The following is a 10,137-nucleotide window of genomic DNA, read 5'->3' on the forward strand; positions in this document are numbered from 1 at the left end:
GCGGAAGAGCTTCGATTTAGTTGTAAAGAGGTGGATGGAAAACCTTTATTCAAATCCCATTCAATAGAACCACCTACTTCAGCAGACCGCTATCAAGATGGGTTGGCAACGCACATCCGTCACTCTGGGATTCCTTTGCATTTCTCCTCTAGCTGGAGCTTTTTGCCTCGGAGGCACCTTCCCGCCATTTATTTCGAGGGGAGGAACATGCAGCAACGACCCGAATGATGCTCAGAATCTTGTTCTCTTCGCTGTACCTCCCCCAGCGTGCGACAATCGCGGTACCTGGAGTATGAGACTCACCACTACTAATACAGATGGGGTTGCCGGAGTTGCAACAGCTCGTGAGACATATACTGTGGCTGTTTCTGGGGTGTCGACGACATTGACATTTCATTATGACTTCCCGGTTTCGGCACTGAAGGATGGGGCTGTAGCGACGTTTGGGGTCGACGCCACCAGTGGAAGTAACGGATACTCAGCGTTTCCATCCTGGAGGCAGACCTTTATTTCAAGCGTATTTTACTCTACCGAAACTATCACTATCCCTAGTGTAGCTTTGGAGATGACGAGTGAGCTTTCTTAGTAGACGTGTAGAAAGTTGACTGATCATTGCTAGCAACGACCTCTACACTCACGGTTGAGGAAACATCAACCATTACCCCGACTGCGTTTGTGACTTCCTTCAAAGGTACAAAGACAGGTCAGTCACAGTAGCCTCCGTCACAGCCTTCCCTATACTTACTGTTAACTAAGTTTACATGCCGAGAGCAACTACAACCAAATCCATTACTATTACTCCTCTCCCTCAAACAGTATACACCCAGATTATCATCAAATCCACCAAAACCGTAACATGCATTCCATCGAAGCAAAACTCACACTACCGCTCTCCCCGCAATGTGCTTTCTCCCCGCCAAGCACCCGGCGGTGATGCATTCTACGAACCGCCAAACTGCGGCGCTGTAACTCCCACAACACTTCCCACGGTCCTGCTTGTAACTTCAACTAGCACGTCGACTGCGACGGAAGAATCTTTGACATCGACTACCACAACGCGTACGATTACTGGATCGGTGTTTGTAAGTATTGTAAGCGCGAAAGCAACCACAACGATCACGCCAACCCGAACGATAACGAAGTTCACGTGTGCTAAAAGAGCCACGAAGACGGTGACTAAGACGATTAAGGTGGAGCAGACGGTTTATCCGAAAGGGAGGAAGACCCCCAGGTGTGGAGGATGGACGCCGTGGGAGAATCGACCGTGGATGAAAGCAGATGGGTGTGAGGAAACCAAGGGAGGCAAGTAGAGTCTCTAGAGAGGCAATCTATCTGCACGGGCCTTACTTGCTAGCGCTTAGCTGGGTAAATGGCTCCGAATGAAGGAACTTGTTCGCATTTAGTCAGACTTCAGGCCTAGTTTTAACAGCAGCCACCGCAGCTCCTTGTTCAACTCTTCAAACTCAAAGATGGCTAAGTACTGACTTCCCCCACCTTATCCTGGTCCTTCTCATGGCTCACCTCACCCCCCCCTTTTTCCTTGACGCCAAACTCACTCTCCAATTCCTTCTGCAATTCGATCTGTTTTTCCAATCCCACAAGCAAAACCCCAAACCCCGCAATCCCAATTGCAACCTGCCAAATCAATTTCAAAGTATCTGTATAGACCCCTACCACCTCCTCACGCACTATCCCTTTCAAGCTCCCTACAAACGCTTTGGTAGCATGTTCGTACCCGCCACCCCCAACTAACAGCGCCCGCACCCCTTCATCCGAAACCCGTGCATTAGCAAGATACCCAAGGCGCTGATTGAAAATTGTCGCTGGCACAGTAACCGCCCACACCACACCAAAACTCCGGATAAATGCAAACGTGCCCGTTGCAGTCGCGACATCGGCTTGAGACAGCGGTGCCTGGATTGCCGGCAGGAGCACTGAGACTGCGATACCGGAACCCGCAGCTTCGATGGCTTGGAAACATACCCATGCGGAGGTTCGCGAGGATGCGTGTAGTAAGGTAAAGAGGCCGAAGCCCAGCGTCATGACACTGAAACCGAAGAAGTGCAAGAGTTTATATTTCCCCGTTTTGGCGAGCATACGGCCGGATATGGCGGCGAAGGGGATGAGGATGAGGACGGTTGGTAGGAGTTGTACGCCCGAGCGAGAGGGTGAGGATTCGAGGACGGCTTGGAAGTATATGGGGAGGAAGTAGATGGTCCAGAACGTAAGCAGGGAGTGGAGGAATGTCAGAATGAAGGCGGTCATGCTGGTCCGATTTCCAAAGAGGCGGGGTGGCATGCTAGGTTCGGTGGGATAGCGTTGGTAGATGAGGAAGGCGGTGAAACCGGTAATTCCTAGGGCGAGGGGCACGAGCGTTCGCCATGAAGACCAGGGATGTACGACGCCGCCGTTTGTGAGGGCGAGGAGGATGGAGATGGTGGAGGCGATGAAGATGAGGTTTCCGAGATAGTCAATGCGGCGCAGTTTGGTGCCGATGGGTTCGCGTTTGAAGGTTACATGGAGGAAGAAGTAGACGAGGACGAGGACGGCGCCGCCGACTGGGAGATTGAGGTAAAACACCTAAAATTCCGTCAGCGATTACATCGGGATCGGCTATCTAAGGAATGACAACTCAGTAAGCGGGAAGGAAACACATAACATACCCATCTCCAAGACGCTCCCTGCACAATAACACCCCCCAAAAAGGGGCCGATACCATTCCCCACCGTAACGGCGAGGAAGATAATCGCCATGTACGAACCCCTCTCCCTCAACGGCACAATATCACTCACGATTAGATAAGGTAACATCTGCAAACCACCTCCTCCCACCCCCTGAATCACGCGCCCTGCAATCAACATTTGCATACTCGTCGCACCGCCACTGATTCCACTACCCAGCACGAACACTGCGACGGCGAAGATCAGCAGGTAGCGGCGACCAAAGATATTAGCGGTTTGACCATAGAGAGGTTGAACAACAGTGCTGGCTAGAAAGTATCCGTTCACAGCCCAAAGGTAGAGGGACCCACCGCCAAGATGCTGGATTATGGTTGGTAAGGCGGTGGAGACTACCGTGCCTTCGAGGGCAGAGAGGATGGCAGTTGTACAGAGAGCGAAGATGATACTCCAGAATCTAAGATTGCGTTTGAAGGTCGGAGGATCCTGTTTCTCACCTTCCGCTGTTGTGTTTGGTAGAGGCTGTACGACGTCTGGCTTGGGAGAGATAGAAGCCATAGAAGCGGTTAAAGAAATGGTAATAATAATCTCGACTATAGACTCGTCAAAATAAGAATGGTCTTGTCTTGTCTTGTTCCACAACTAATATTTTCGAAAAGGGATAGGCGCGTTATAAGGCCGACACTCTCCGACCCTCCGCCCACCATCCGCTCCGCGTCCACCGCACAGACTTGTTCACAGACATCACATCAGTCAGTCTGAACGCAGCTTAGTTAGTAGATTTCTGCGAAGGATGGTCACAATGGTGGATTATATTTGTTGAATGCATTCATCCAAATGCTTAAGAGACTAATTCCGAAGGGGAAAGGATGGTAGGCCAGGGTGAAATGCGAGAGCGCTTGTATTCAGTCGTCTTTGAGTTGTGACAGAAATTTTGCATAATATGATATATACGTACCAGGCTGATTCTCGATTGTAAAAATCTTTCAATGAAAGGTTCTGAGAACAGGTTCCTATAGCAGACAACCTCCCAGCGCTAGATGAGTTGTGTTCGATAGAAAAGCTATCCGGGACTCTGTACCGGTACATGATGTTATTTGAATGTAAGCCCACCTTTTCTTGGAAAAGATGGAAAGCCGGATGAGATCTAAGTGCTGCTAAAATACAGGCCTAAATTCACCGCTTCTAACGAGGCGTAGTACTGTACGATTACGCGATTTTGAGGCCTGTACGGGTGAGATTTTGTGTACGTTTGTACAACAGGGAAGAGAAGAGGCAAGTGTACGTATTGTAACTAGTACAGCTCACCTAATCTGTACAAGTAGTACAATTTAATTAAAGTCCACTGTACTCTAGTTAAAATAGCTAAGGTTGTTAGTCTTTAATGATGCTGTATTAAGTTTAATTAACTATAAAGTAACTATTTTTTTAGTAATAAAAGTAAATAGGTCTAGAAGCTTTTTGCTTACTACTTTATACTATAGATAGTTCTTCTAGAGTTTAATAGCCGTAATTATTAGTTACTATATAACTAGCTATACGAAAACACCTCTTACAGCAACTACTAGCTAGGATAGTAAAGAAATTAACAGTAAAGTTAACCTTATAGTCTCTTAGTAGGTGCTAAATAATATAGTTGTAGCTATCTACGACCTTTGCAGCACCTTAAGAGCCTTGCTTATAACACTAATAGCAGGGCTAGAGGCACATTACCATACTCTACTTCTTTAAAAGCGCAAAATCTATGCTATAAGCCTACGCCTTTAACAGTGTGTAATTTCCTTGTAATGTTGTCCTGATAAAACTTTTAGCTAATTAGAGCCCTAGAAAACTCCTAGACGCTCCCTATAGAACCTACTGCTTGTCATACAAACTCTCTAAAAGGGTAATATAATCCGCGCTACGTACTGTACCTAGGGCATTATTAAATGTACGGTACGGCCCACGAACTCGACACGTTCGTACTGAAGACGTGGCCGTTACGGTTCACTTTGTACGCACCGTAGTACGGCCCGTTGGAAGCCCTGAGCTGCATTATAGCGCACATCGCTTTCATAAAGATATTTTTGCTAGCTGAATCGATGGAAGTGGCTACATGACCTATAGCAGGCAATCATGGGGTAGGATAATAAAACACCATCGTTAATCTTGCTAGGCTAGCCCTCCTCTAACCACAGGACTTCCGATTGCTCCTAGGGGCGCTGTTGACAGCACAACGTTATGATATGGTCTCATCTAGTGAAACTAAATCCGGCAAAAGTTCCTAATCCTAATTGGGCAAGCCTCGGCAACTTTTCATACCTTGCACCTCATTACTCAGCATCCATCGGCCTTTGTCATCTTCAGCAACGAAACTTCCTGTCTGCCCACGCATCCAACATAGTATGACAGAGTCTATTTTAAGACGCAACAGTAAAATGTGCTCATTGTTCTTCTACGTTTATATTGGAGGGATCTATAACATCTATTATTGTTCCACGCTACCCATCAATTCCCTCTCTTCATCCACCTCGACCTCCAAAACCACATCACACTCCTGTTCGTAGCCCTCCGCTCGCGAGCAGCAATTATGATATGCTGGGGGTGCAACCCCAAATCCCGCCACTTGTTCAAAAGCTTTCTGTCTAACCTCCTGCAGCGCACTCCTTCTCTCATCCAAGTCGTGCGCGGAATCCCGGACACCCGCTCTAGCTATCTTCTCCTCCCCTTTCGCTGCGGCCAGTAGCTGGCCTAGCATCTCGTTCCCAGCTGTCCAGTGTTCTCGCGCAGATGAAATTACCTCCAACAACTCCCGCTTCTCGGCTCTCAAAGCTTCGGCCTTCTCAATCCTAACTCTTTTCACGATATCTTCCATCCTCTTAGCCAACTCATATATCTCCTGCTGTATAGGCGCGAGAGCCAGCATCGCCTTCTCCAAACCAATGCCCGTGATCGCTCTGTAGTGGTCGAAATTCGCCAAATCGCTTTTGACATCGCTCAAGCGCAGAAATACACTCCGCTCCGCCTGCATTCTCGCATCTTTCAAATACACCCCCGCATTCTTCCAGTTTCGACTTGCTTGCTCGATAAACCGTATTGCTTTCCTTCTCGTAAGAACTATGCCTTTCATTTCCTCGTGGAATTCTCGGGAGTGGTGATTCGCACTTTCAGCAGCGTCTTCTGTAGGAAAGCCAGGCGTAGGTCCGTCAAAAAGATCCGCGTAAAGTGCATCAAGATCCTCGTGTGCTTTCTCATGTTTCTCTGCTTCAGTTTCTACTTCTTTCGCCTCTTTCTCTGAAACTTCTATCTGTTGTAAAAGTTCCGATTTCCGCATCTCACTCCGGCTCTTCTGGCCCAACACTTCGTAGTACATCTTTTCTTCTAAACTTCTTCCCTCGGTCATTTTAGTTTCTTCCAAACATTCCTCCCTTTTATCTCTCAAATTTTTTATCCGCAGTAGTCTCAGCAGATTTTGTAGCATCTGCCTAAGAACCATACCCCCTCCAGTCCCTCCTCTTTGCTCTTGGAGCTCCAAAAGCCTCTGCTCGATTTCTACTATCACCTCTTCCTGCCGTTTCAACTCATCCCTCAAGATAGAAATATGTACTCTTTTTTGCGTCAACGCGGCCGGAGCATCACTCGTATCTCGTAACGTAACCAGCAGAGCGGAATTCTTCGACGCGGTTGCGGTGATCCTCGCACGAATCATTTGAGCAGTAGTTGCTTGATCTCCATGGGCTGTATTTGAAGCGTTGCTTAAAGCGTTCCATGTTCCATGTCGGTATCTTTGAGGCTGCGACAGCGGGTGCGCGTTTAATTTCAAAGGTGTTTCTCCATCCGAATGTGCATGCCTGTCTACATCTGCGCTTTCCAACCTTTCCGTTGCTACATAAGCATACTTAACATCCGGATCAGCGACACGGTCGCGGGCGAAAGTGGTGGGTGGCATATTATCTTATCTATACCCTGAAATTGGGGAAAAAGGCAAGCTCCAGATAACTGATATCGGGCTGGGGACGCGAGCTGTTATACACTAGGAGGCGACTCTTTCTGTGCTGACATGATTCCTAACAATTGTGGCGTAGGCGAGTCAGTGCTGGCTTGTTTCCTAATTCGGTCATTTGATTCCGAATCACGGCAATCTCCGCCTCTCCGCATCTCCGCACCAGGCTGAAAGCCGACTGAGACAAATAATTTAGTACGTTACCTAGATCTTACCATGTAATACAATTCAAGATCCGAGGAAGCTGCCCATGATTCTAGAATCAAAAGAAACTAACATGGAAAGACTAACCTGTTATGTATACGGTAGTCTGACGGCAAGTCTTAAATGCATGGCAAACCTTTCACGTTCTTAAATTTAATCACGGTTCCTTTAAAGGTCAGAAATCCCAGCCATGTGATTAGGGTCTTATACATTCTCCCCAGCTCCCTATTTAATTTCTTTTCATGCTTGCTGGTGGCGTGGTTACGAATTGTCTGAGACTATGATTAAGTCGATGTGGCGCGGCTACAGGGCTACAACCTGCTGCCTCATATTCAACTCTGAGATAAAAATGTGATAGAGGAAGGTAATAATGCCTCTCCTCTCCTCGGAGCTGAGGAATAAATGTCATTTCTCTCTTAGTTCTCTTCTCTGTTTGTCAGCACTAATGAAGATGTCGAAAGACGTCATTGAGAAGAATGCTGAAGAGCATCCTTCGTCTCCAGTCGTTCTAGAAATGGAAGGCCCTGAAGGATTTGAATTCTAGCCCGTTATTGCCTCCTTATACCTAATATCATTCACGTCTTCGCTTGATGGCTCCATTATGGCAATTGCTCTTCTAGGAATATCGACAAACCTCACTTTAGGAGACAAATATGTTGGAATCGCAAGCCATGTCGTTCTTACGCAGACAGTTTTTCAGTCAGGGTTCGCTTAATTATACGACATATTTGATCGTCGCTAGGCAGCAGTTATTGCGGTAGTCATATTTGCACTAAGCAGCGGTATTGCTGGCAGAGGAACGTATACAGCTAATATAATTATAGGTCGAACAATACAATGAATTAGCTTAGATGAAATCACTGTAATAGCTGAATTTATTGTTTGTGATTTCTTCTTTAAGGCGCACCACAGAACATGAGGAAGCAAACTGTTAAGAAATTTCTTAAGCAATAGGATAGCTAGAGAGATACCTTCTTGTACTTATGTTCTGATAGCAGAGTGTTGATTAGGTTAAGCTTATCTATTCTAGGCAAAAATTTAGGGATTTTTTTAGTGTTCCTTGGGTGCTTTTTTTCTTTCCTAAAACTATATAGGATAGCTAAATTTTAATAAAATTCCTAATATATTAATAAATTCTTTAACGCTCTTTATTCCAGCTAAGTAAGAAGAGCTGTAGTATACACCTGCTTTATCTATAATCTTTAAGGAAACAGGAAATATTAGATTATAAAATATATATGCCTCTCTCTATTTATAGCTAATATATTTATTCTAGTATCTCTATCTACTGTAGACTAACTCCTTAAACAGAGCTTCTCTATCTTTGTTACTAATCTTAGAAAGACTTCTAAGCTTTATGTAACGGCACAGGCAAGACAACGGATCCGAATGCGGTATGAATCCACTCAGAGGCATATGGGAGTGCGTGGGGACTCAGAAACCTGGGAATGCCATTGACACCTATAGGCCTTGTACGAAGGATATCAGAAAACTACCGAGCTAGCTAAGGGAAGAGGTACGACTAAATACTTGGGGGAATAGGGGTACAGCAAGGGGCAGGGCAGGGTCAGGGCAGGGTCGGAGCAGGGTCGGAGCAGATACGAGGAACCTTCGGATATAAGGTTCGCCAGGTAACTTTGAATGGAACGATTCAAGCGAATCGTTACACTTTATAGTAGGTAGTTAACAGACAGTGCTATCGCTTTTTAGATTATCTTTTACATTTTTAACTACATAGAAAGAGTAGCTTTTATAGTTAGTAATAGTAATTCTAGACTACCTAGGTAGAAGATGTAAGGCCGAGATATTCCTTACGCGTGACAGGTATATATACTATTCTGTACGCAGAATCAACTGTTGGTTGATTATTCGCACCTTTTGGTTGTATTGGCGCAGTGGTACAGAGCTCTGTCCTTACGGAACAGACTTATAGATGTTTATATAAATGTAATCATTAAGCTTTTACGTACTTAGTTTGATATACTATGGTAGTTAGAGCTAACTAGGGAGGCTAGAGATGCTATAGACGTAATATATTGCTGTTGTGTCCTCTCTTGCTTTCCTATTTTCTTTTACTAACCTTTTGCTCGGATGTCTGCGATAGGGGAAGCTAGTTTAGGAACTAGTCTGAGGAGGAGGGTGGAGGTAGGTAGACAACGTATTATTCTGTGCTAGCCAGTGGCGTGTGAGAATGTCACTGTAGGTGCTTTGAACAATCGTACAGAGGTTGAGACAATCTGGGGAATCCAGTGATGATTCAAAGATAACTACGAAGAGACAATCTAACTAGGAGATCTATGGTCCTTATATATCCCTTCATTCCTCAGCTTGGTTGCTGCCAAGTTTCCGGTCGTCGCCTTGGCACTAATCAAGGCTGTGTCTGCTCTTTCAGCTTCGACCGTTTCTTGTCACGTGACCCGTGACATGACCTGTGACATAAGCTGCCCTGCGCATCGTCGTGTTCCCATCATGCCAGCCCTTCAAGCGTTTGCATGCTTCCAGCGAAATCTGCTTGGTTACTGCAGCCATTGCTTCTGATTCGTAACAATTGCCACCTAACGCGTTGTTGCTCTTTAAAAGATTAGTATACACTCCCCTATATAAACTAGAAGCTTTAACTTACCTAGGAAAATTCTATTAGGCTTTTATTAATATACAGTTAGTAGATTCTGTTTAAATTTTAATTTGTAACTTAATTTTAGCAGGTGGGAGAAATTCTAAAGGGCAGCGCTAAGAAAGGCCCTAATTTTTGCATATTTAGCGTAACGTACCTAACAGGTTGGCCGGCCACACAGGTTAGCTAGCCACTTTTGCCAAGCCCCTACTAAACTCTACCTATCTACATAATGCTTTAACAACAACACTAGATTAAATCTTTTAAAGAACATTAAATATAGCTTACTTTTTAAGCTTTTAAATAAGACTTAAAACTTTTTTTATAATATACTATGTAAAGATGGGATGGTAAGTAGCACGGATAGCACTGAGAGCAAGCTTTCGGAGAAAGATAGGAGTGTATTGTAAGAGAGACGAATCGCTGCCAAGCTTCGCTTGTCAGGATTCATGCTTATATACGAAGCACAGGTCATACGACCTCCAAACAGGTCAGGTGAGGCCATACTGGCCCGTTCTGGGACATCCGGCCTTACATACTATAGCTATTTATAATGTCTTTTATATAACACTAAGTAATTAACACACTAGACAGCCTTTATAAGTAGAATGCTAGCTTAAATTAAAAAATTTAACTAAGCTTTAAAAAAAAGTAGTTAT

General features: G+C 45.2%; 4 protein-coding genes across 4 annotated transcripts; 2 read left to right on the forward strand and 2 right to left on the reverse strand.

The window, feature by feature from the left end:
* Nucleotides 1-97: 97 nt before the first annotated feature.
* Nucleotides 98-1,310, forward strand: BDR25DRAFT_315716 (uncharacterized protein; the record flags this gene model as incomplete). Its single annotated transcript, XM_033691546.1, has 3 exons — nucleotides 98-572; nucleotides 620-703; nucleotides 757-1,310. The coding sequence occupies 3 exons, from the start codon at nucleotides 98-100 to the stop codon at nucleotides 1,308-1,310; spliced, it is 1,113 nt and encodes a 370-aa protein (XP_033545569.1).
* A 163-nt stretch (nucleotides 1,311-1,473) lies between these two features.
* BDR25DRAFT_344012 (MFS general substrate transporter) lies at nucleotides 1,474-3,289 on the reverse strand (the record flags this gene model as incomplete). The annotated part of the gene is made up of 2 exons (XM_033693889.1): nucleotides 2,664-3,289; nucleotides 1,474-2,580 (listed from the first exon to the last, which is right to left on the reverse strand). Exons 1-2 carry the CDS (start codon nucleotides 3,234-3,236, stop codon nucleotides 1,474-1,476), a joined length of 1,680 nt encoding a protein of 559 aa, XP_033545570.1. The 5' UTR covers nucleotides 3,237-3,289.
* A 1,856-nt stretch (nucleotides 3,290-5,145) lies between these two features.
* On the reverse strand, nucleotides 5,146-6,606 carry BDR25DRAFT_344013 (uncharacterized protein; the record flags this gene model as incomplete). The annotated part of the gene is made up of 1 exon (XM_033693890.1): nucleotides 5,146-6,606. One exon carries the CDS (start codon nucleotides 6,604-6,606, stop codon nucleotides 5,146-5,148), a length of 1,461 nt encoding a protein of 486 aa, XP_033545571.1.
* An 805-nt stretch (nucleotides 6,607-7,411) lies between these two features.
* BDR25DRAFT_230255 (uncharacterized protein) lies at nucleotides 7,412-7,579 on the forward strand (the record flags this gene model as incomplete). The annotated part of the gene is made up of 1 exon (XM_033685333.1): nucleotides 7,412-7,579. A coding segment is annotated over one exon (168 nt), but the record flags the coding sequence as incomplete, so codon positions are not given.
* Between the last annotated feature and the right edge of the window lie 2,558 nt (nucleotides 7,580-10,137).

Source organism: Lindgomyces ingoldianus (genome assembly GCF_010093535.1).
Source record: "Lindgomyces ingoldianus strain ATCC 200398 unplaced genomic scaffold BDR25scaffold_23, whole genome shotgun sequence".
Classification (NCBI taxonomy): Eukaryota; Fungi; Ascomycota; class Dothideomycetes; order Pleosporales; family Lindgomycetaceae; genus Lindgomyces; species Lindgomyces ingoldianus.